This window comes from Macaca fascicularis, chromosome X (assembly GCF_037993035.2).
Source record: "Macaca fascicularis isolate 582-1 chromosome X, T2T-MFA8v1.1".
NCBI lineage: Eukaryota > Metazoa > Chordata > Mammalia > Primates > Cercopithecidae > Macaca > Macaca fascicularis.
Genome location: NC_088395.1, coordinates 124332407 through 124358299, shown reverse-complemented (window position 1 = coordinate 124358299; position 25893 = coordinate 124332407). Strand labels below are relative to the sequence as shown.

At 36.1% G+C, this 25893-nt stretch overlaps 1 protein-coding gene across 13 annotated transcripts in view; it reads left to right on the top strand.

Moving 5' to 3' along the window:
• KLHL13 (kelch like family member 13) overlaps positions 1-25893 on the top strand; it is a 415357-nt gene that overhangs the window by 317343 nt on the left and 72121 nt on the right. For 5 of the 13 annotated variants that reach the window (XM_065538056.1, XM_015444082.4, XM_045383810.3 and 2 more), the window contains one exon: positions 16433-16498. The exons of 7 other annotated variants lie outside the window; for them this stretch is intronic. Coding sequence is in view for 5 of the 6 variants with exons in the window: in XM_015444082.4 (XP_015299568.1) it covers positions 16433-16498 (66 nt within the window). In the remaining variant the exon portion in view is untranslated. Of the gene's footprint in view, positions 1-14645; positions 14735-16432; positions 16499-25893 lie in introns of those variants that run through there. One more of the 13 variants, XM_045383812.2, reaches the window with a different exon arrangement.

Below are 25893 nucleotides of genomic sequence, written 5' to 3'. Positions count from 1 at the left end.
CATGGGAAACAGCCCTTGAAAGCTATTGAAGTGAGTATAACATTACTGTTACACTCATCCCTAGCCAATAATACTTTTTCTCTCTATTTTGTTTGCAAGGAAATAAATTGTTGTTGGTTATAATCTTTGGATATTGTAAAAAATCTCCAAAAATGCTTTTAATCAAAGTAGATTGAAAATAAGTTTATCTTGTAGCAATTTGAGGACGCTGGGGCAGGAGAGAAGGTTGCAGCCTGAATCCATCCACAATTCCCAGTGATGGATTAGGATTCTCTGATAGGCATGGGTTCTAGCTTGACAAGTCCTCCTGGCTGTATTTGTTTGGCCAAATAGATTAGTGAGGAGATTGGTCTGTTTTGGGTAAGGGCAATGTTAAATACCTACATGAACTTAGGTTAACTGATTAATCTTTGGCGTTTGTAGCTTATGTTTCTATCCATCAGATGGCGTTAACAGTTCCCATCTCACAAGTATAAAATGAGTTAGGAGCTATGAAAGTACTTTGACAATGAAGATCACATTAGCATATAAAATAATAATCTTAAAGAAGAAGTTATATAGTATGAACGAATAGAATCAAAACAACACAGTTACACAATTCTTGTCCTAGTAAATTTGTCTAGAAAGTAGACTTGGTAAAACAATTATTTGACCTAACTGTGTTATAATTTGGCTCTTGCTTAAAAACAGTATTTCTCTGTTCTGTGTGCCAGTTATTTATTTATTGGCCCTTAGCTTCAGATTCACCCTTTGTTGCCTGCTCTGCGAAAATGGACCTGAACCTTTTGTTTTTATCTTTGTTTTGTTTTGAACCTTTTGAATGGTTGCTTCCTTTACCACCTGACACTGAAGTTTTGTCAGTAGAGGGTGCTGGAAAGGCATGTCAGGAAGGAAGTACTTTGACAATGGTGACCACTTTAACGTATCGAATCATAATTTTGAGGAATAATTATATGGTACAAATTTGTATAGTATTTATATGTTTATATAGTTGCTTATATAATATTTATATGTTTATATAATTGTTATATATGATATGTATAATTTACATAGCATTTATATGGTTTTACTTCATGGTTCCCTGTGTGCTTGCTCAGCAGGCTGTTTTTTGGGCATCTTCACCAGTGCTCAGCTTCTTTACCCAGTAGTCAGTAGCTTCTCCTGGTGCCCCCAGAGACAGTTTTATAGCAGAGTATTTCTGGTAGGACACTTCCCAGAAGGTGTATTTTGAGCATGTTCCAAAGGGTAGGTTTCTGACAGATTCCAGCTAATGAACACCACAGCAGCTTCTCTATGCTTCATCGAGCTGTGACTGTGCCCTCTCCAATAATGTCTAGATCTCAGCCTTGAGCAGAAGCCACTTTCTTTGGTCCTCTTTCTCAGCCCTAGGGGTAGTTGCTCCTGATATCTGTGATTCTTTGATTCTTATGATTTTTAAAGAATCTCTTTACTTATTACTAGCCAATTTCTCGTTACTCCAATATCCTTTTATTCCAACTCTCTGTCATAGTTAATAATTCCTTATGTACAATTCTCCCTGTTCAAATTACTATGTGGTTTCTCTCTCCTGAGTAGACCCAGACAGTTGCAACCAATTAAAGATCTCTTTGAGCCACCATGTATCACTGGCAAGGCAATTCTTAAGAGATGATACCGTTGTATCTGTAGCTGAAAAAACTCAAATATCTTTTAGGGAAATGTCTCAAAATCCAATGAAGTTTAGCTGTTCTTCCCATGGGGTCTCTGTGTACCTATGTATTTGTCTCTCTTTCTCTATATTCATGTCCTACCACCTTCACTGTGAGTTCTCACTCTTCTCTCCTTCTCCATCTATTTGCCTTCATACACTTAGTTTCCAACCCCAGCATTGCTTTTGACTTCCCTGCATCTCAATTTCTGTTTTGGTGAGGCAGAGATATAAAAGATCATAAATTAATGAAATCAAGGACATGAAAGTGCTATGTAATTAGTAGAGTACCATACAAAGTGGTGATATTACTTGTGTTTATTAAATAGTTTCCTATGTTTTCAAAATTTCAATTATGTTTTATTTTAAGAGCTTTGTGGGTACCTTCAGGGGTACTTACAAACTAATAAAATAGATACATTGGTACATAGAATTATTAGACAAGGCTGAATGTGCTGGGTGCTAAAATAGGCGAACAAATGAGGAAATAGGAGCCCTGACAATTAGAATTTAATTGTGGCCTGAGGATTCATGGATTATTTCCAAGGAGAATCATCTGACCTTGAAGGACCTTAGCTGCAATTTATTAAATGTTTGTGGCACAAATGAGCCTTGTGATACGTACTTTACATATATTCTCATATTGAATCTTTACATTCATCCTTATATTCTTAAATTATTTTATTATGTCTTATACTGATTTCAAAATATTTTGCTTGAAGACAGATTTTTGTTCATTTGTTTTATTTTTTTAATTGAAACCTACCTCCAATTATGTGTGAAAACTCAGTGGCAGTAAAATCCACAGATAGAACATTATATTTTATGTTGTTTTTCAGGTATTTTCTATTTTTATATTTATTCATGGATACTTACATTTTAAAAGATAGTTAAACACTTTTCACCTGAGAACTAGAGTAAATAGATTATATGATAATCTCTATATTGAAAAAGGGAAACGTATTGTTTAAAATTGATGACTCAGTCTCTCTCTCTTTTTTTTTCCATAAGAGAGTGTGTCAGTAGGCTTCTAGGAGATGGCATACTTTATGAAAAAATGTAGCATACTATTTAAATTAGGGGTGGTTACTCTTTGAATGCAAAGTATCCTGTCAAATCACAGGATGAGTGCATCTCCCAGTGGAAGATGTTGCAAAGTGCAAGTGACTGTGAGTCTTCCCGAAAGCATTTGTCTTTATAGCTTGGATTCTGTGAGATGCCCACCAAAGACACTTAATCCTTTATCTTAGAAAGTCAAGATGGATGAGTCTTCAGATTTATTAGGAACCCTTCTTTAGTTTTGAATATTTTGTGATGAACCCATACTTTATCTTTTTGCAGATGAGATGGAAATGTCCTGTTTCCTTGGCAAATAATATGTGAACTTAGCACATGTAGTTCTTTTTTTTAAAAATAGGCTATGATTTGATCAGTGTTTTCTGAAGTATTATGTGCATGCTACTGGTGATATATGTACCCCCTGGAAATAGACAGACTAACACAATTTGAATATATTTGTTACTTATTTTAATGCTGATTAGGAAAAAAAGGCTGGTATATCACACTTGTCATCTCTTAGATATTACTGAAGTTAAGACTATGCAGGTAACAACACCTCACCCAGACCAAGTGAATTACTGGTGCAGTGTTCAGGCATGCCCGAGAATGTATTGCTGCATTCTTTTCATAGATGCAGCAACACTCTATTCCCAGAAAATAGTAATATTTAAATATACAAAGTATTTATAACATACATAATTGTGAATTGGAATCAGTTCTGTGCTCTTTTTTTGTTTTCTTGTTGAGGCCAGCATGGATCAGTGGATAAAAATTGAATTTTTAAAATGTAAAGGTGCAGACTGTGAGGGAAATCTTATTAGGGGAAGATTTTGATGAAGTTAGTCAAGTATCTTTAGACAAACTTGAAGACCAAATTTAGCAAATTGTCTGAAACGTCTGCTACTGTTACAGAAGAACCAACTGCAAAGAAAACAACTATCACACAAATTTGATGAAAGTATTTGAAATTTATATTTTCATAAGTATGATGAGAACGAACCTCTTTCCTTGTATGTCAATGTGTAGAGACACACAATCTGGTGTGACACCTGTTAATCCTGTGCTTTTTTGAAACACAAAGTATGCTATACAAAAATCTGAGAGATTCCTTAAAAAGTTGAACATAGAGTTGTATGACCCAGAAATTCAGAAACACCTAGGTGTATATCCCCCCAAATTAAAAACTAATACTCAAACAAATGTACACCCATGTTCAGGGAGGGACTATTCACAATACCCAAAGGTGGAAAGAGCTCAAATGCCCATTAACTGATGGATGGGTAAATAAATTGTGGTATGTACATATAATGGAATACTCAGCCATATAGTATATTAGAAGTACTGATATACATAGTGGGTGAGCCTCCAAAATATTATGTTAGTGAAAGGAGGCTAAGCACAAATGATTAGATACTATATGATTCAATTTTTGTGAAATACTGAAATAGATAAATCCATAGTGACAGAATGTAGATGCCAGGGGCTAGGGGCAGGGAGGAGAGAATGGGGAGCAACTGCTTAATGGGTATGGGTTTTATTTTGGGGTTGATGAAAATGTTTTGCAACAAGATAGAAGGGGGTGGTTGTGCAACATTCTAAATGCACTGAATGCCACTGAATTGTTTACTTGATAGGTGCAGCAAACCACCATGGCACATGTATACCTATGTAACAAACCTGCACATTCTGCACATGTATCCTGGAACTTAAAGTACAATAAAAAATTTAAAAAAATCACTACTTTTATCTTATGTGGATTTCACCTCAGTATGGAAAAAAAAAAAAAAAAAAACAACTTACCCAGTAGTGTGGTATGTGGGACATTTTATGGGGAATAGGATGATGTTAAGTTGTTCATAAGCATTTCTTATTATTACAGGAGTTAAGTATCTATTTTTACAGTTCCCTTCTCTTTATGAGAAATTATTAGTTTTCTGTTTTCTGTAATAAGTTTTCCTTTAAAGATAAATGTAAGTTTTAAAGAAAAAATAAGAAAGATGGTACTGATGTGACAAATGAAGGCAATTTACAAATGAATGAAAAATGGCAGCTTCAAAGAGACATTTTGTTTTATATTCAAGCCAATTAATTTTAATTTTTATTATTTTATTATTATAATTATTATTGTTTTAGAGACAGAGTCTTGCTCTCTTGCCCAGGCTGGAGTGCAGTGGCACCATCATAGCTCATTGCAGCCTTGAACTCTATGACTCAAGTGATCCTCCCACCTCAGCCTCACTCACAGGCGTGTACCACTACTCCTTGCTATTTTTTTTTTTTTAATTTTTATACAGACGAAGTCTCACTATGTTGTCCAGGCTAGTCTTGAACTCTTTCCACTTCAGCTTCCCGAAGTGTTGGGATTACAGGCGTGAGCCTCTGTGCCTGGCCAAGTTTTAGTGACAACATATTGGACACTAGTTGCTGTTTATCAAAGTTGAACGAGATGAGACTTTTGCCTTAGGAAAAACTTTCAACCTAAAGGTGATAAGCCAAATCTATAAATAATTCAAGGAAGAAGCTGAATGTGCCCAGTGAGACTGGAACAGAGGACAAACAGACTGAGGCCAAGACCAGGTACCTGTTTGGTTTGATTACCAGTACCATTTAAGAATATGCTAGAATAGGCTGCTGGGTGTAGTGGCTCTTGCCTGTCATCCCAGCACTTTGGGAAACCAAGGATGGAGAATTGCTTGAGACCTGGAGTTCAAGACCAGCCTGGGCAACATAGCGAGACCTCATCTCTAAAAAAGTAAAAAATTAGTGGGCATTGTGGCAAGCACCTGTAGTCTCAGCTACTCAGAAGACTAAGGTGGGAGGATCACTTTAGCCCAGGAATTTGAGGCTGCAGTCGGCTATACTCATACTACTGCACCCCAGCCTGGGTGACAGAACAAGACCCTGTTACTAAAAATGGGAAGGAAGGAAAGGAAGAAGGGGAGGGAGGAAGGAAGATGCTAGGATATATGGGAAGAAATTAAATAAACTCTATGTATAAGTGCAAACAAAACCCCAACTTAATATTGGCATTGGTGGTTGATGGAAAGATGGGAATTGGTGGGAAACCATTTTAGAGCAAAAGTTGCTTTTAAAATTAGAAACAGGGAGCAAAATTACTCAATAAATGCAACAGGCTGGGCGTGGTGGCTCACGCCTGTAATCCCAGCACTTTGGGAGGCTGAGGTGAGTGGATCACCTGAGGTCGGGAGTTCGAGACCAGCCTGACCAACATGGAGAAACCCTGTCTCTACTACAAATAAATATTAGCCGGGCATGGTGGCATATGCTTGTAATCCCAGCTACTCAGGAGGCTGAGGCAGGAGAATTCTTTGAACCCAGAAGTCAGAGGTTGCAGTGAGCTGAGATCATGCCATCGCACTCCAGCCTGGGCAACAAGAGCAAAACTCCATCTCAAAAAAAAACCAAAAAAACAAAACAACAACAACAACAAAAAACAAAAACAAACGAAAAACAGATAATGTAATCAAGTTTCATATACTGTGGTCCCTTTTGCCTCTACCTTTTTCTCTCTCAGTAACTTGACAGTCCTCTGGGCTTCCTCTCTCCCTAACAATCTCATCATTTAAAGGTAGAATAGTAGAGGGCTTGAGAATGTATGCTCTGGAGCTAGACTGCTGCCTGGGTTCAAATTCCAGTTCCAATATTTACACACTGTGTAACCTTAGTCATGTCACTTGATTTTTCTATGTGTTTGTTTTCTCTTCTGTAAAACGTGGATGTTAATAGTAACTGCATTTAAGGCTTTGGTAAGGATTAAATAAGTTAAATGATTAAATGGGGTAAGCATTTATAACACTGCTTGGCACACGGTATGTGATCAAACAAATGTTAGCCATTATCATCATCTCCAGTCAGTAAATCCTGTCAATTTTATCTCCTAAAAATCTTTTTGAATGTCACCCACTACCATTGCCTTAGTTTAAGATCTAATGTTGTCACAATTGCAGTTGTGCCTTAACTAGTCCTGCACCCTCACCCTCTCTCCTAACCATCCCCTCTGTCTCACTTGACTGCCTGACATACTCTTGCTTATTCTGAAATACTCAGCTCAGATGTCACCTCTGTGAAACTTTCCCTGATCCTCTGTGCTAGTCCACTTAGGGCTTTCCATGTGCACTTATATCCTTTGGAACATATCTCATTTATAGCACAGCTTATATAGTACTGTGACTGTACCTGATGTTCCCTGGGTTGTGTCCACCTTGAAGGTGGGAAACTGGGTTTGCTGAGGTTTGAACGTCCTCCCTAAACACAGCCCCTGGTATAAAGTAGATGCTTATTAAGTGCTTGGGTGGATTATTGAATGGCCTCTGCCTGTAGAAAGCTAGTTTACAGTCTTCATTTGGGAAGCTAAGTTGAACACACGTACGGATGACTAACTATGAACATTGTGTAGTAAGTGCTGCAAGAGTTTAGAAAGAAAAGGGCATTTGGTGAGTGCTGGGGTAATAAAATTTGACTTCAAAAAGGTGGAGCTTGATACAGAACTTAAGAATAGGCAGAACTTCTGTGAACAGAGGGGCAGCCACAATCTACTACGCAAAAGGGATGTTTTATGAGTTGAATGGGTGGTGACAGAAAAAAAAGAAAAAAAAAAAAACCAACAAAACTCAGCCTTAGCAAAACAGAGAAGAGACCAGTCTAATTAGGATGTGTGTGTGTGTGTGTTGATGGGGGAAAGGTATATGTTGAAAAATACAAGTAAATCATAACCTATAAACAGGGTGTGTTCTAAAGATTTATTTACAAATCATTTGTTTGGACATGACACATAATATACATCATTTCTAGCCAGCTCAAAATATTGTATTTAACCTACTTAATAGTGAACTATCCCAGGGATAGTGCTCCAGAGCCTGGGAACAGAGAATCAGGAAAGGTGTGATGGATTCTGGGCTAGAAGACAGAGTAATAGAGAAAATTGAGATTTGTTGTTCTCCTGTGACCCTTTCTGCACCTTTTTTTTTTTTTTTTTTTTTTTTAACATCTCAGTTTCTCTAAGAGAAAGTTTCTGTATCCCTCAAGGCACCCCATGCTGCTAACTTCCTTGAAACAGAACCCCACCCAAAGTTGCTAGGGCTCTAAAAGGCTCTCTCTCACCTCCAGCCTGCCTCATTCCCTCAGGGCAACAGCTCTTTGCTATTTGAAGAAACTTGACTAAACTCATTCACGCTAGTGTGTGAATAACTGATAGCCACCTCATCCTGGCAGCTGTACTTATTACAATTTTAACAGCCTTCTTGTTAGCTCAAATGAACCTGTAATTGCTGGAATTTCTGGCACTGGTACAGAGCAAACAATGTGGGAGGGGGGCGAGGGTTACAGAGAGAGAGAGGGAGAGAGAGAAAGAGAGAGAGAGAGAGAGAGAGAGAGAGTTTCACTGTAGGAGAAGATATTTTGAGACAGGGAAAGCTTTGGCCAAGAGCTTTGCCTAATTTTCCTTTCTTCTCCACCTCCCTCCCCCAGATTGTTCTCGTGTATTCCTCTTCACAGACTTACTATGGGCTGCATGTTGTTTATTACCATTATTTTTAAAGAATAACTTCTGTAGCGTTCTGGGTATGGTGGTACTGTGTTTTTTAGTTGTATGCAAATCTGGGATTACGTTTAATGGGAAATAGGATTGAATAGATAAGATGGGGCTGGGGGTTGAGGGGACCTTGAAAGTGGAGTCTACAAATACATCCATAGAAATAAGTAGTCATGGAAAGTTTTTGAATAAAAGCTTAAGATGATGAAACCAATAAAGGAGGCATAATGAATTCTAAATTTTGAATTAGAAATGATGGAGTATTACGTTTACTTTTGGCTTGGGATTGGTTTATTCAGAATCGTATTTCTGGTTACCATTTTTCATGGTTCATCTTTAATTGTTAGTGTCTCTCTCCCTGGCTGGCTGTTCTCTCTAGCTCCTGACCCAATCTTCCTTCAGGATTAATGCTCCCAGAAGCTTTTATGACTTTTGTATTCCCAACTAGCACATAAGGGCTTATACATTATGTTTCTGTGTCCCAAAATTCAAGTCTAATGTTAGCAAAACCCAACTCTCATTTATAAGACTTTTTTTTTTTAAACTTTTAAATGAAAATTTCCAGCCTTTCCAAACATACCCCCAAAACACACTGGAGATAGTGGTTAATGATCTGCATCAGTTAGCCCTCAGAGCTGCAGGAACCTCCACACCCACTCCCTAACCTGTGCATGTTAAACCATGTTGTAGATAAGCTCTTCCCTTTGGGGAACCCCATTGTCTTTTATGCTTTATATTGTTCATTATGTAAATGTTCTTGATATTTCTCCTCCACCAGTCTGCACAAAGGAGAAGCCAGAAAATGGGATGAGAAAGGGATTTGAGACACTTCCTTAAGCCTAAATTGTAATTCTCTCATTGGAACAGGATTCATAGATCTTTAATCAAATATGTATATTTTTCTCTATTTTGAACATTAAAAGGGCTTGTTAGCATTGGGCCCTCGAGTGTATCATTTGTATATTTTGCTCTTGACTGCTCAGCATACCATTTACATTACCAGGTATGGGTGATGTGCAGTGGCTTGCTTGGTTGAATTTGCTATTTCATTTTTTGCTCCATGTAGTGGAGCAGTGATTGTTAAAATTGAATTTTGTGGTTTACTCTTTCATCAGCACTTGTTGCAACAGTAATTTAATAGGATTTAACAGTCCAAAGAATATACTTTTTGTCCTTTTCATTTACCAGTCCACAAAATGACTGCTTTTAGGAGATATTATTTCATTTTTCAATATTCTCTGGCCTAGGTGGTGACAAACTAATAAAATGCATTCCTTCCTTTGCCTTACCAATCCTATCTTGACTTAGAAAACTGATTACTGACATTTCCCTTCCTTATGGTAGCTAAGTGTTTTCCTTACTCAGTTCACTTCAGCAGTCACCTATTGATCTATTCACACCCCCATCCTCATTCTATCATAAAGTTATTATATACCTACTATGCTGGGCACCCTGCCAGGCGCACATAGGGTCTTTCATGCAAACATCAAAAGGAGCCATTTAGGTATAGTATGTGCAATTGTAACATTTTATTTTTTCTTATGATTCAAATCTTAGTTTTGGAAGGAAAAGGCCCTTTAATGATTTCTTATTTAATTATCATCAGAAAAGTGTGGTTAGGCATGGAGGAGGGAAGAACTTACCACTGCTGGCTTGATTTCACCAAAATCACCTCCTATAATTGGGTTACTAGGTGACAGGCACTGAGTTAGGTATAATACAAACATAAGGAAGGCCCAACCTCAGTTGTCAGAAATTTATAATCTAGGGACACATAGAAGCAGTTTTAACCCAAAGAGACAGGAGCTATAATATTCAAAGTACCACAGGAGGATAGCAAACCCATTACCTGCATCTTCTAAGGGGTGTGAGGGAAAGTTTCACTGAGGGAGGTTTGCTTGAACACTTAAGCATGACTAGAAGTTTGCTTGATAGAGTAGAAGGGCAGGGAATTCCAAGTGGAATCAGATGTAAAGCCACTGAGGCATGAAGGAGTATGACATGTTTGAAATGTATACCAAGAAATTGCTAATTGACAGATGAAAGGGAGCTCTGTGTAATTGGCATTGGGAAGGTATTTCTGGCACAGATATAGGTTGATCATTTATGTAACTTTTGTCATATAGCTGTTCTGTAGCTTCCATTAACTATTACTTACTTCTCCCCTCCTCCAGACATTTACTTTAGTATGTGAAGACCTTTTTTTTTTTTTTTTTTTTTTTGGAGGGGAGGTGTTTAGGAGTCATATTTGTAGTTTCCCCCCTAAAATAAATATTAATATAAATATTAATGCAATACAGAGGTGACTAATAAACACCAAATTAGGTATCAGGAGACCTGGCTTATTGTTTTCCACTTCTCTCAGCGGCTATGTCACTTGAGCCAAGTCATTTAACAGCTCTGTTTCTTCATGAGTAAAATGGGAATATTAACGCCTGCATTGCCTGCCTCAGGATCAGGTTGAAAATGAAAATGAAACTCTTAAAAATAAAGAGGCATAATAAACTCTTTTACTTGAAATTCTGCTGGCTGAGGTTAAACTGACATTTAAAGCAAGTAAAATACTTTGTGGAGTATCTGGATAGGAAAATTAGGTTGGAAAATAATTCTTACTTCCTCATTAACCCTCTATGTCTGCCCTTTAGTCTTTGAAATGTCATTTAGCTTATTTCTATGTTTCCAAACTAACATGATAAAAATTTTAAACTTCCTAATGTTCTGGCATGTATATCTTGGCTCTTTTAAATTCTCAGTATAACTATTAAATAGCAATTGATTTAAGATTTAGGTGAGTAAAATATAAGTTGGTATATTTCATAGTCAATCTTGAATAATTCATACCCATTAAGTAGTTTGAATTACTAATGAGTTACTGTCTATCATTTATGGTTCCATTTGGTGGTAGGACACGAGTTTTATTCCATTTTAGAAATGTATAAGAGGGTTCTGATTCATTCAATTAGGATTGAGAGGTTATGAGACTTTGGCCTTCTGCCTTCTTTGCCATTTTTCCTAATTCAGTGACAATGCAGGCAGCAGTTATTAGTAGCAGAAAATGACATTTCCATTCATTTTATTTCCTTTGACCCCCATCTCCCACATTAGATTGAGTGGTAATCTACTGAAATCTGATAAATCACTTGAAATATGAACTTCTAGACTATAGGAGTATGAGCAATTGCTCCCAATATAAATACCCCTGGCTAACCCTTCTTTAGATCAGTGGTTCTCAAAATCTATCACTATGGATATTTCAGCAGGACAGAAGATTCTGTAAACCACTTAAGTCATCCTGCTCTGAACCATCTTACATACATCAGAAGAAAGGGAAAGAGTACTGCTGTGGATGAGATAACACAATGGTATTTTAAATGGAATGTAACTGAATTATTTATACTAGACTAGTATTGACCCTGTCATCATAATCACTAATATTATATGACACTTGTGGACTTCCAAGAGGTAGTTACCCCTCCCCGCCTTTCTGCCTTTGCAACTTAGGGATGAACTAGTTATGTGAATTTGTATAAAACACCTATTCTAGTCAAAATATAATATAAAATGGTTGTTGAGATTTTTCTAGCAGTCCCTAAGGAAATAATCTGTCAATTTGTCTGTTTTTCACAAAACTAAATGAAGAAATGATCTGGCTTATTTTCTCTTTGTTTTGAAATCTATGGTGCCGTTGATACCCAGTTTAAAAACATTCTTCTGAAGATGCTATTGATTAAATCATTTTAATGTCCCCCAAGTACTGCCCGTTTTTGAAGATTATTTGGAAAATGTGGCACATTCACCAACTCACATTCTCCTCTTATTCTGTACTTGCTTTTTTTCCTTATAAGTTAGTGGAAAGACAACTGGTCAGTTTTTTCACTCAAGAAAAACGGAGGAAGGCGTAGACAGCTTTTATCTGGGAATTCTTTAAGTCATTGAGAGAATATTTTTAAGTGTTAACTACTTTTTGAAATTATTGGCAGAATCTTTTAATCCATTTTAACATAAAATGGTTGACTAAGATGGAAAGATTTTGTCTACATAAAAGAAAGCACCATGGTTTTTGCATCATTGCATAAATCTAAGAGATTGTGCATAAATAAAAACGATGAGACAAAGCTGAATGTTAAGTGCCAAAATCAACGAAAGCTTGCGTACTTACTGGGTATTTGACACTGAGCATAATGGAATGTGGTTCCACAGAGAGAGAATACTAAATATTTACCCCCAAGGACCTGTTTCTCTGATAGTTTCTTATCCCAGTCTCCTGGCTAACATTGTTAACCCTTTTTGAAACACCCCTTTCTTACACTTGGATTTCCCCCTATTGAAGCTCACCCTTGGAGATTCTAAACCTTCTATACCCAAGCACCTACACTCACCCACTCATCTCTTTTCGAGATCTTCATGAATTCTTTGTTTATTATATGGATCTTTAGGTGAATTATCTTGGTTTACTATGAGTAGTAAAGCACAATCACAATTTCTGTCCACTTACCGCTCTATTTTTCCAAAGGTCACAGCTCCATCATTCAGCTCTTCTGTCGGTATCCCTTTCTCATCGATTCCTTGGAATTTTTGAACCAGGGCTGTGAGGTATACAGCCAGCAATGTTGCATAGTAATTTAGAGCTGCTGCCCAATACAGGTCCATCTCTCTTCACAATTCCTTTTCAGGCTCAGAGTGGTGAAGGAAGTTACTAAGATTAGTGTGCACTATGAAGTCTGGGAGGTGGGCTTTCAGGGACCTGCTTACTTAACCTGAGGCTCTGACCTTTGCCTTAGTGTGATTTTCTCACCATCCTCTTTTATTTTGTGGGCAAAGGATCAAAAAGATTTCTTCAACATTGAGTGCTAAACTTTAGCAAGAATGCATGGTTTCTGGTCCCTGTGATGAAATAATATTTTTAAAACCATAGACTCAAATTGCCATGGAAGGTATCACAGAAACAAATGGAATTTGAGCTGGATCTGGAAGAATGGGTTGAGTTCAGAAAAGTGGAGTGGGGAAGAGATTTCATGCAAGAGGAACCTCTGGAGCAAAGATGAGAAAGAACAAAGAAAGCTTTTGAGATAGAGAACTGGAAGTTGGTGTTATGATTTACTACAGTAAACTAGAAGAGTAGGTTGGCCGGTTTGTACTGAGTTCTTAGTGCTAGGCTTAGTTACTTGATTAATTATTTGATTGATCTACTCATTCAACAGATTGTTTCTCATAGCCCACAGGATAAAACCCAAACCTGTTTTCTGGCATGCATGGTCTTCTGTAATGTGGTTTCTGCATCCCTTAAAATATAGTCCACTCAACACTATGTACCCACTTTTCAGTAATATTGAATTCTTTCCAGTCATATCGAAGAACTTGCTGATCCCTCCAACATGTTGTCCTCCTTCACATGTTTCTTTCTTTGCACAGGCTATTTCTTCTAGAGTTTACTTGATGTATGCTTCATTCTTCAGCCTCAGTTGCAATGGAATTTTTGTTATACCTCTGCTGCTGTAGAATGCTAGGCTTATATCACTAAAGCTTCTACACTGTATTTTGTGTCGTCAGAATACATGCCTGCTTCCCTCACTCAGCTTATGAGCTTCCTGAGGGCCAGGGATTGTGTCTGGTTCACCTTTACATCCATACCACCAATATAGTACCTAACATGTAGCCAAATCAATAAATACATACTGAAAAATATTCAGTGATCATTTACTTTACATCACGTGTAGTTTTATTTTTAAAAAGTGATCTAGATGGAATGGGATTGACAGATTGAAGATGGGCAATGCAGGGAGATGAGTTATATATATTTTTTGAAGTAGCTCCTTTGTTTAAAAAAGATAGGGGCTATATTCCTGGGAGATTGATAAAGAAAAAAAGATAGGACTTAATGACTGGCAACTATGGGCAAGAGAGAGGTAAGAATTAAAGATAATAAAAAATTAAGATAATATAACAAGTAGCAGGATAGTGACCCTTAAAAAAGTAAGGTTACTTTCAGGTAAACATTTTTTTTTCTAAGTCAGACTTCCTGGTGTTAGTATTTGTCTCATTCCACCTTTGCTCCAAAGATGAACACTTCGTTCCTGTTCAGCTTACCGGAACTAAGCTCAAGATATGTGTGCTTCTCATTTTCATATCTGGCCAGCAGTTTAGATATGAAATATAAATAGTTCAACTACACTGACTACAATTTCCTATCAAGGGAAGGTATACAGTACATAGGATTTTTAAAAAATATATATATATAAAGCCTGTTTCTGCTTTTGGGAGCTACAACTGAAGTGTTATACCAGGCAGATGCACTGGGGTGCGCTACTATGTAGCAGAGCCTAGCTGTGCATCACAGCTCTTAACTTTAAAACTCCAGAGAATTTGATGAGAGAGGGATCCACAAGAACATGACAAATGATGAGAGTTCAAACCTTAAGAGAAAAATGGGCTTATTGGTAAGAGATCTTTCTTTTCCTTTATTTACTGCTGTTACTTGTTCATTAAAATAGCAAGCCTGTTATTTCCATATGTGGCTGTGAAGCGATATACAAAAATCAATTTTAGATGTATTGTAGAATTCAGGAGACATATTGGTAACCATGCAAAAATCATAGGAAGCATGTACAAAGCTTGATTTTGAATAAGATTTCTAAGGGAATTTTATTTTACTTCAGACTGTGTTATAGATTTATTTATATAGCTTAAATGTAATGCAGGTAAGAAATATCTCTATATACATATATTTAAAAAGTTAAAATAAAGAATAGTGACTTATGTAGAAATACATAATTTCACTCAGTTGCCAGAAGGTGGCATACCAGATTTTTTTAAATGCACAAGGAAAAGGAATAATATTAATAGGGATATAAAATAAGCTGTATTTAAAGACAATTTGATGCGTTTTTAAGCAAAGAAATAATATAATTGTTATTTTTTGGTAAGGCGTAATTGTAAAACATGACAGATATGAATTTGACCTATTACAGCTTTTTGTCATTCAACAATAATGTTTATGTGTATAGCATTTTAAAAGTATACTTTCAAATAGTACTGTCATTAAGGAGATGCTGTTTTGAATTTATCATTCCAAAAAAGAAATAAAATATTTTCCACCTACCTTTCTTCATAGGAAGTCATTAGATTTAGTATCACATTTTGGATAAGGTCTTTGTCAAGGTCTTTCTAAAGATATTGTTAAACTATGACTTTGATATAGTTATGGATTTAATAATGCAATAGTGCTTGTGAGATGACCCAGAAAAAAATCAAGACAGTTTATTTTGAAAAAAACGTGAGATAAGGCTAATGCTTACTTTCTATATGCTGATAACAACATAAATGAAATAAATGGAAATAAGTGAAATTTTTATTAGAGCTCATCAAACATCTGCCAGCATACTTTAATTTTTAAAGAGAGTTGACTGTCAACAGCCTATACTGCAGTGCTTCTGTAGTAGTCTCTATTTTTAAAACTGGATTCCTGAGGCAGCACCAGAAGTATGTCTATCCAATGCTAATTTTTGTATTAGCCCAAAAGAGCTAGATATATGATAGAACTTAACAAAAACCACATCTTCTGGTTAGGAGACAGTATATCTATTTATATGTTTTTTATTAATTACAAGCAGTATGAAAATAAAAAAAATTGGTAGTAAATGAACCTAGAAGAACATTAGCCATCTGTTCTCTGAAAGCTTGTAATATGTGTCATTTGCTTTCAGGGTTTTATGGCAAAGCAGTATATCAGCAAATAATTGACCTTTAGGCTTAAAAAGCTACAAAATGACAAATTATTCCAAGGGGCGAGTATATATTTACTGGAGAATTGTCTCCTTGTGTCCTAATTTGGCTAGTTTAGTATTTTAGATCAACTGCCAATAATTGTTATACTTAATGCCAATCTTTATTCCAGACTTTCTGAGACATTAAGAAAGCTTCTAAAAATAAATAGAATGTTATGGCTTTCTAGTTAAGGGTTTTTAAAAGTTAATTTACGTAGTTTAAAATCGTTCTGTGTGGTTTTAACTGTTCAGGATTTATAAATATGGTTTATTAATTTACAGGTAAAATGCTGTCGGGGTATGCTTTGAAAAATTTGAACTAAATATAATAAAACCACAATTAACCAGGTTTCTTTTGCACTCCACTTTCAGGAGACGGAGGCAATTGTCATTAAAACAAGCCGATTTCAAGGATATATTCAAAAAATCGACTTCAGGGTATGTCCAGGGGTCTGCATTTTTCCTCATCTTTTTTTTTTTCAATGCGAATTTGTTTTCACAAAAGACCCTGAGAATACTAGAAGACAGTTATCAAGTATAGTTACAGTAATGTCTAGAGCACTGTGTTTATTAGAAAAAAAATATGTAAATCATGCTGTTAAAAATGCCACACATCATTGTATTGTGCCTTATATTTTCCAACATGCTTTCACAAATATGAATTACTTTGGTTTTCATGAAAACACTGTGAGATGGGCAAGGAAAGCAGCATTTTCCCTATTTTACAGATGGGGGAAGATAACACTGGAGGTCAGAAAGCTAATCAGGGACACAGCTGCAGTTGGACCACAGATGACTAGCTCTGTCCTCTTCTGCGTTCTTCCTCATGAAAAAAGTTTGAAATAAGTTTTTAACTTTTTAATCTGTATTACACAATCAAGATAATTTGTTTTCTAATTGTTGTACCTCTCAGTTTCCCACTTTGCATCTGTCTGTCTGCCTCTGCGCCTATCTGTCTGCCAGCTGGAGATCTTACTTTCAGACTCTCCCAGACCTAGAAAGATCTGGAATGTGGGAGGGCAAGATAATGGCTGTACAGTGTGCTATGACAACTGGTGTTGAGCAGCCAGTGTTCATATGCTAAGGAAGGCCAGGGACTGAGAAAGAAAACAATCTTACTATAGCTAAGGGATATTCAGCAGGGGTTAGCAACCTTGACTTTAAAGCAGTGTTTCTCTAATAGTTTAGTAGACCTGGTGTGATAACCGGCTGTAGTACTTGTTGAGAATGCAGAGTACTGGGCCCCACCTCCAGATATCTACATTTTAAATAATCACCTCATGTGATTCTTATGCACACTAATGTTTAAGCACATCTGCCTTAAAGGTAAACAACTTTTCTTTTGGTATATGTATTGCAGCATAAAGAAAAGAGCCATTTTTCTCTCAGCAACTTCTGTGTTCCATGTAAAACCATATTAACCATGGCAGTGGGAAGCAAGGGGCAAGCCAGAGTGATGAATGACAGATATTATTTGCACACATTGCTGTATGTACATCTGAAGCATGTCACAATAGCTACTGTTAATTGTGGTACTTTGACGTATTTTATAAAGGTTTGTGTATATTTTAGACATGAGGGGCAGAAAGATTTCTGCCAAAAGGTGAAAAATAAGTGAGTTTTGATATTTTAATAACCTCTCCCAGTTGTTTTTACTGTAAAGTAATTTAAAAAACTGTATAGAAAACTAGGCTATTCAGGGTTCTGGTAGTTATGGGTTTACTGTAACAATGTATTTACACTAATTTGTGTTTCCTATGTGTATATCTAGTCTGCCTGATTAGATTATAATGGTCTTGTGGCCAGGGAACATGTGTTCTTTTGTATATTTGTAACATCTAGCAAAGTCATAAGTTCTTGATACTTATTGATGACTGAAATAACTCATTCAGCATGTATCTCCTTTCCAGGGGTTTTGGGCTAGGCAGAGTAAGTTGATTGATTTCATTTGTGAAGTTATGGAGATTATCTTGCACTGTCAGTAATGGTTAATATACTAAGAAGTTTTCAGTTGAAATAAATGCATTTTAGTTGACAGATGTGAAAGTGTGGTCCTAATTAATAAATGTACTTTTTCCCTGTTTAGAGTATCCATTCAAGCTTGATCTTGCCTCTTCACCCTTTTTGGAATACATGTTATGTTGTTCTGTGCTTTACAAATCTGAATATGAAAAATCGGTATTTCTAGAAACCCCTAAACATAAATATTTTTGTTTAATTTCTGAACAATATCATAGAAATTTAAACAAATGGTTAGACCCTGTAGTGGGAGACTCATAAAAATGCTCAAGTGTCTCTGACTTAAATCAAGCTGAATAAGGAATTAATGAATAAATATATGCTAGCTAAAGGGAAAATGTATTTTACTCAGTGTTATGTAGCTTCAGAATTTCATGAGAAGTAACTGATTATTTAAAGCATATATTTGATTTTGAAGACATGAAGTGGTTCTGATTATTAGTTGAAGTAAACAGACATAGAAAGGAAGTCAGGAAACCCAGATTTAGATTACCTCTAGCTTAAATCTAGATTCAACCTAGAAGATGAATTCTGTTTTTATTCAAAATGGAATTTACTTTAGTTAGTAACAGACCATGAGATAAAGGAAAAGAAACGATTTCCCTTTTATTGGATAGCCATTGCATCCAAATAATAAAGCTAAACCTAATGCCAAAACAAGCTGTGATTATTTTACAACACATAAACACTTGATGTGGCATGTGCTAATGATGTTGTACATCATAGGATTTTAATTGAATTTCTGTTTGCAGGCATAGCAATTTTATATTACACACTTTTCAGCTAGAGTCTACAATTTAGACCTATGACCATACACTTGGCATCTTTCAGTATAACTGTCTCTGTACTCTTTACTTGTTTGTAGAATTTAAAATCACTAAAGAGAAGAATTCTAAATTGGAAAATGAAAAGGATCTGGAAATAGTCATGAAAACAGAGGTATTGGCCAGGTTGCTAAGTCTCTTGGATAGTGCCATAGTGGGCAAATAACGTGACCATAGGACATCTTTAAGAAAACTGTTGGGTTTCATGTTATGGCAATGGGTCACAAGGTTCAAGTTTGAAATTGAGCCTTTTATGAAGTGTAAGATTTTCTCATTCATTATTTGGTCAAAACCTTTTATTTTTAGACAACAATAGTTTCTGTGGACATATGTATAGGAAATTCAGTTTTAATGATTAAGTCTATGAAATGGTAAAAAATTAAAGCAATTGAATATAAACAGCTCTTATAGAAAATTTAAATAGTGTTAAATAGTCTTAATTAGTCATTAGGATTAGCTTTCTGTGAAAGTGCTGCTGGTTAGCAAAATGTTATTTTGACTACTCTATCAGTATTTTTAAACGATATTTATAAATAGGAAGAGGAAGAGATTGGATAACCAGGTAATCTTCTAACTTCATTTTGGGTTATAACATTTATGATGCACGTGTGAATGTTATAATAACTTTTTGGATGTAAATATACATTTTTCAAGGTAATAGCATTATTTCATTAATTTAAAATTGGGATGTTGAAGAAAATATACTCTTCTAAAGATCTTTCAGAAATTCGGATTTTTATAAAAGTATAGATATTTCTGAAATAATATAGAACATGGCAAATGTTGAATTTGTTTAACTGGCATGTCTTTTGAGATTTGGTAGGTGATGTGCTTATTACTGAAAAATTTTTCAACCATCATAAATAAACATTGTTAGAAATTGTTTTTTTCTTACCAAAATAGTGCAGGATTTACAAATATAAAGCTTTCAGTATTATGTCGTCTTCATGCCACTTTGGCAGTCTTGCTTCCATATTTGATGCTACCAAAATTAAAACAAATAAGTGAAACTATTTGGAAAGCTTCATATGAATGTATTTTCATTCACTAGTGCCATATTCTTAATTGTTCAGTTGCACTGTACATTTTAAGTGGCTTTTTATTTTGATAAGTTTACAGATTCAATCAGAAAAGCTAACAATGGCTTGACTATTTTATTTACTCAAAGTAGTTTGAGGAGATGCTTAGGAAGTTGCTGAGAGATGATTAAACAGGTGAGTGATCACTATTTCAGGTGATAGAGTTTTTCTTATTGGAATGATTTATTTAAGAAAGTATATGTATATTCTGGACGATTTCCTTCAATAATGCTTATTTTTAATAAGATAGTATATTTCTATATATTTTTTCATTTTAAGGAGATTATAGCCTAAAATTATCAAATTAACAGATAAATATCCCTCTTAACTTCTGCTTGTGGTAATAGCAGGTTTAACAAGTGTTTTAAAAATCCTTCAGGATATATTCTGGCTTCAATATATAATTCTGATTTTCACTCTTCTGCTTATAAATTTCCCTTTCAGTTTACTCAACAAATACTTATTGAGTGCTTTCCAATGGGCCAGGAATGGTGCTTGATTAGGAAGATACAAAGATTTAGGGATTCCTTCTTGAGGGACACATAGGAATTTGGGAAAGACATCTTGGGCAGATGAAGTAAAATGTCTATAGCACAGGGTGTGGTAATAGCATGGCATCTTTTTGGAGAATTGGATATATTACCCCTACTGATGATGATAAATTGTCTCTCTGTATTGCTCTTATCAAACAGTTTAAAAAAGGCAATCTAAAATCACATATGTAAATAGTAAATAGTATATATATTTAAAAACCATTGATTTGCCAGGTGCAGTGGCTCAAGGCTGTAATCCCACCAATTTGAGAGGTCGAGGTAGGTGGATCACTTGAGGCCAGGAGTTCAAGACCAGCCTGGCCAACATGATAAAAACCCATCTCTGTTAAAAATACAAAAAATTAGCCAGGCGTGGTGGCGCATGCCTGTAATCCCAGCTATTCGGGAGTTTGAGGCAGGAGAATTGCTTGAACCTAGGAGGCGGAAGTTGCAGTGAGCCAAGATCGTGTCACTGCACTCCAGCCTGGGCTACAGAATGAGACTCTGTCTCAAAAATAAATAAATAAATAAAATAAAATAAAATAAAATAAAAACCATTGATTTCCACTACCACAACCCCAAGCATACACAAACATCCTGGTTTGGAGTTTAAAGCATTTTTTAAATAAACAGATGGGAATACTTTGAAGCATACACGGGTAGGAAAAATAAAAAGAAAGAAAGAAAAGCCATAAAGAGTATAGATAGTGCCAGAAAACAAAATGAATAAGGAAGGGCAAGAACTTCTGAATTTCCCATTCAGTGTTACTCCTTTTTTCAGCCTTAGTGAAAGAGTAAAGGTAGTCAGAATCTGTGGATCATTGGGCCCCCAACAACTGGATCTTTGTTCTCTGCTCAGTCTCTGTATTTTTGCCCACTTGCCCCAGTTCCTGTCTTAGCCCCATAACCTCTTTCATCTGACACCCAACTATAAAAAGTATTATGTAAATTTCAGCAATTACTACCACTCTGGCTTTCCTTTCCCCTTACAGCCAGTCATTACCTTCCTCACCCCTATTGTCTTCTCCTTTGGACCCATTACCTAGTGTTCCTGCCTTTTCAACACACCAGCATCTCTTATTGCTGTTTTCTCTCTGCTCAACATGGAAATAAATAAATATTTATTTATTTGTTTATCTTAATAAGATAAGGGATATTTATCTTCTTATCCTATGGAAATGTTACAGATAGGAAGAATACTGCCCTTCACATTGCTTACGCCATCATGGTGTGAGGAATTCTCTGTGCATATACATGAGTGTGTGCCTGCATAGCATTGTTTGTATTGTTTGATGATTTTGACTAATTTATATTGTTTGATACCTTTGATATAAATCCAAGGCATAGTCATAGCTACAAAAGGGGATGTCTTTGTAGATTCTTTGTTGGCCTACTAGGTTTCACATAGTTCTGTTAAGGAAATTTCCAATGTAAAACTTTCCAGTGTAGTTGTCTTTGAGAAATATCTGGGATTTTCCATTTTTTATTGTGGCAAGGCTACATATCTGAGTATCTAGTAAGAAATTTTTAATATATTTGATGATTTCCTGAAACAAATAAAGGAGACACACACATGCACGAATATATAGTCGTATATGTGTATAAAAGATACACACAAACACACATGCATGTAACTGTGTAAGTGTACATAGCCATGAATGTGAACAATTTTATTTCCTGTAAGAAGGAACCCTTAATGTATCAAGAATTTTGCTCTGCTCTCCAGAATTTTTTGTGTGTTTTAAAGGGTTTAACAGTCCTATTTGGTTGCCATCCAAGTACTTTTACTGATTGGTGGAACATAAACAAAGCACACAGTTTGGCATGATCTGCAGTCTTGTCTGAGCATTGTGAATAACATGGATATTTTAGATTAATCTGAAGAGACATTTCAGAACTGAAAAGATTACACAGTGCCTGTTCATACAAACTCTGACTAGGGCTATTAGTCTTTAGCTGTACCTACCACAGGATTAACCAAAACTTGCACGAAAAAGTAGGTAATTTCTTAGGGGACATCAGGAAAAAAATGGAGCAAGAGATTAGAAACACGATATGTTAGTTCATTTGGTGAGGTGGTACAAATTGTAGCAGTCAGTTAGCAAATTAAGTTTTGCTATAAAATTATTTAGGAACATTTACACTGAGAAAAAATATCAGAGTATTGGCAATATATTTACCTTTTCTCTCATACCGTGACTGCTTAAGTTATACTTACTTTTTTTTCCTGAACATTCTTTTTTTTTTTTTTTTTTTTTTTTTTTTTTGAGACGGAGTCTCACTCTGTCGCCCAGACTGGAGTGCAGTGGCCGGATCTCAGCTCACTGCAAGCTCCGCCTCCCGGGTTTTTACGCCATTCTCCTGCCTCAGCCTCCCGAGTAGCCGGGACTACAGGCGCCCACCACCTCGCCCGGCTAGTTTTTTGTATTTTTTAGTAGAGACGGGGTTTCACCGTGTTAGCCAGGATGGTCTCGAACTCCTGACCTCGTGATCCGCCCGTCTCGGCCTCCCAAAGTGCTGGGATTACAGGCTTGAGCCACCGCGCCCGGCCCTGAACATTCTTAAACATCTTCTGGAATTAAGATTTTGGAAATGGTTCTTCATGCACAGCTTTTCTTTTATGGTATTTTTCTCCCACTTCTATTTTTCATTGAACATAGAATTGGAAGAGTTGATATCTCTTTGTAGTCCTGTTTCTTTAGAATACGTTGAGACATTTATAGAATGTGGTTCACTTCAAATAGAAACATGCATCTTGTGGAATGGTCTCATTGGGAAGAACAGTAGGGATTCTACAAGAGTCCTGTACTAGGAGATTGAAATTTGGTTTCTAGTTCCTCTTTTGCTGCTAGCTTGTGATACAACATTGGGCAAGTTAGCGTCTCTGGGTTTCAGTGTTTTCATTTATGCAATAAGGGTACTGAGAAAAATGAATTCTTAGAGTCCTAAAATTTCAAAAAATCTTCTCCTTTTACATTCTAAGAGTTGGCTCTTTTTGTAGCTTTGGCCAAGACCCATCATTGTCCTTTGTTTGTTACATCTCTGAGCTATGCATGTCACAGGTATTTTTTAACTGATTAATGTTCATAAAATGTGTTGAAGAGCTTTTATGTATGATGTCTTTCTCTCCTGTTTTATGCAATTGTACATAATAGAAACCAAGTGTTCTGTAATCAAAATAAGTGTTTCCTATGATGTGACCAAGGGTTTTTTGACATTTGCTATTCTAAATATTAAAGTAGTGGGACACTGGGCCTGCATAAAATTATATTTAAAATATGTGTTTAATCATTTTTGTTCATTCCATAGGTGAACATATTTTTAGTTCTAGAATGTAATGGGAATTATAATTACACTCCATAGTTATGACTGGATTCTCCACCAGGGTAGTAACATCTGATTTGTTTGGATGCTGCCAACTCGTAATTGGGATGATTTTACCTGGCTGAAGTTTATTTCTAAATGATATGTGAGGAATAGTGTTGTTAAGTGAATTAATAGTGTAAAGTATTGTTCATGAACTGTATTTCTGATTAAAGGGATTATTATTATTATTATTTTTTGAGACAGAGTCTCACTCTGTCGTCCAGGCTGGAGTGCAGAGGCACGATCTCGGCTCACTGCAAGCTCCGCCTCCCGGGTTCACACAATTGTCCTGCCTCAGCCTCCCAAGTAGCTGGGACTATAGGCACCTGCCACCACACACGACTAATTTTTTGTACTTTTAGTGGAGATGGGGTTTCACTGTGTTAGCCAGGATAGTCTTGATCTCCTGACCTCGTGATCTGCCCACCTCGGCCTCCCAAAGTGCTGGGATTACAGGTGTGAGCCACCACGCCCGGCCTAAAGGGATTATTTTTAAGGACTTTGGCATAATAGTTGTTTGCTCATGAGAGGTAATTATAAGTGACTTAATAATTTATTAAAGGAAAAGTAAGAACTGAATATGTATACATCTCCACCATCAGATATAATGCTTTTAGGGTTTTAGGTGTTTTAGAGTGCTGAGGATGGGGTGTAGGGAGGCAGCCATACTTTCTTTTCACTCTGAACAAAGAATAAAATTATTGGAGTACCACAGAAACAAATATTAAATATTAAGTCTGCAAGGAATCTAGACTGAAAATTGACATAGAAGATTCGTGGTATTAGTTTCTTTGGAGCCTAATGAAATTAGACAAAAATATGTTGGTTTTTTTGAATCAGTTGATTGTTTATAGAAGAATAATAACTTATAGAAGAATATTCTTGTAGAAGAAGAATAATCTTTACAATAAAGTGATCTTCACTTGTTTGTGGTGGTTCCCTTTTTGGGAATTTGGAAAACTCGACCTTAACTTGCCTGTTTTCCACTCATCAATGTTTGAGAAGCCTTCATAGACAGATAAACTGCTGGAAACACTTCACTACCATGTTTTTACATAGGTTTTTGGATCTTTATTCTCAGAAGGTGAAGTAGGGCGGCCACGGTGGCTCACGCCTTTAATCCTGGCACTTTGGGAGGCCAAGGCGGGTGGATCACCTGAGGTCAAGAGTTCGAGACCAGCCTGACCAATATGGTGAAACCTTGTCTCTACTGAAAATACAAAAATTAGCCAGGCATGGTGGCAGGTGCATCTAATCCCAGCTACTCAAGAGGCTGAGGCAGGAGAATTGCTGCAACCTGAAAGGCAGAGGTTGCAGTGAGCCTGGATTGTGCCACTGCACTCCAGCCTGGGTGACAGAGGGAGACTCCATCTCAAAAAAGCAAGCAAACAAAAAGATTCATAAGCTGGAAAATGATTGAATTTCTTTTCTAAAACATCACCTCCTTACTACATAATATATAGCTGCTTTATGTTTTATATTTTTAAATGTTTGCAAATGCTTCGGGTTTTGAAAATTTGTTTGAAACTCACTGCGGAATAAGACATTTCAAACTTGATGTGTTCATACGTGTGTGTGGCTGTGTGTGTGCGTGCGTGTGTGTGTGTATGTATTTCTCCTTCTTTGGATTTCAAACAAGTTGCCCGTGCTGATTATACCTGAGGGCTTTCTGCTATATAACCATTAAGGATTATTGCAGAAAGCCTTCTAATGTAAAATATTGACTATAATTTATGCATATTAGTGGCAGGTTAAAAAAACTTTTAAATATATTTTGGCCACTAACGCATTGATAAATATTCCTTTTTCTGATTCCTTTGACAATTTCTATGAGTCCGTTTTGTGTGCGAGTACTAAAAGGAGTTGGACATATAATTCAACCCTTTAAATTGCTTGACTGGGTTTTTGAGGGCTGTTTCTTTTGTATGATAGGTTGAATAAAAATTGTATGTAAGGTAATGATGGTTGACATAATTTTAATATTTACAAAGTTCATATATTACTTGTCAGTC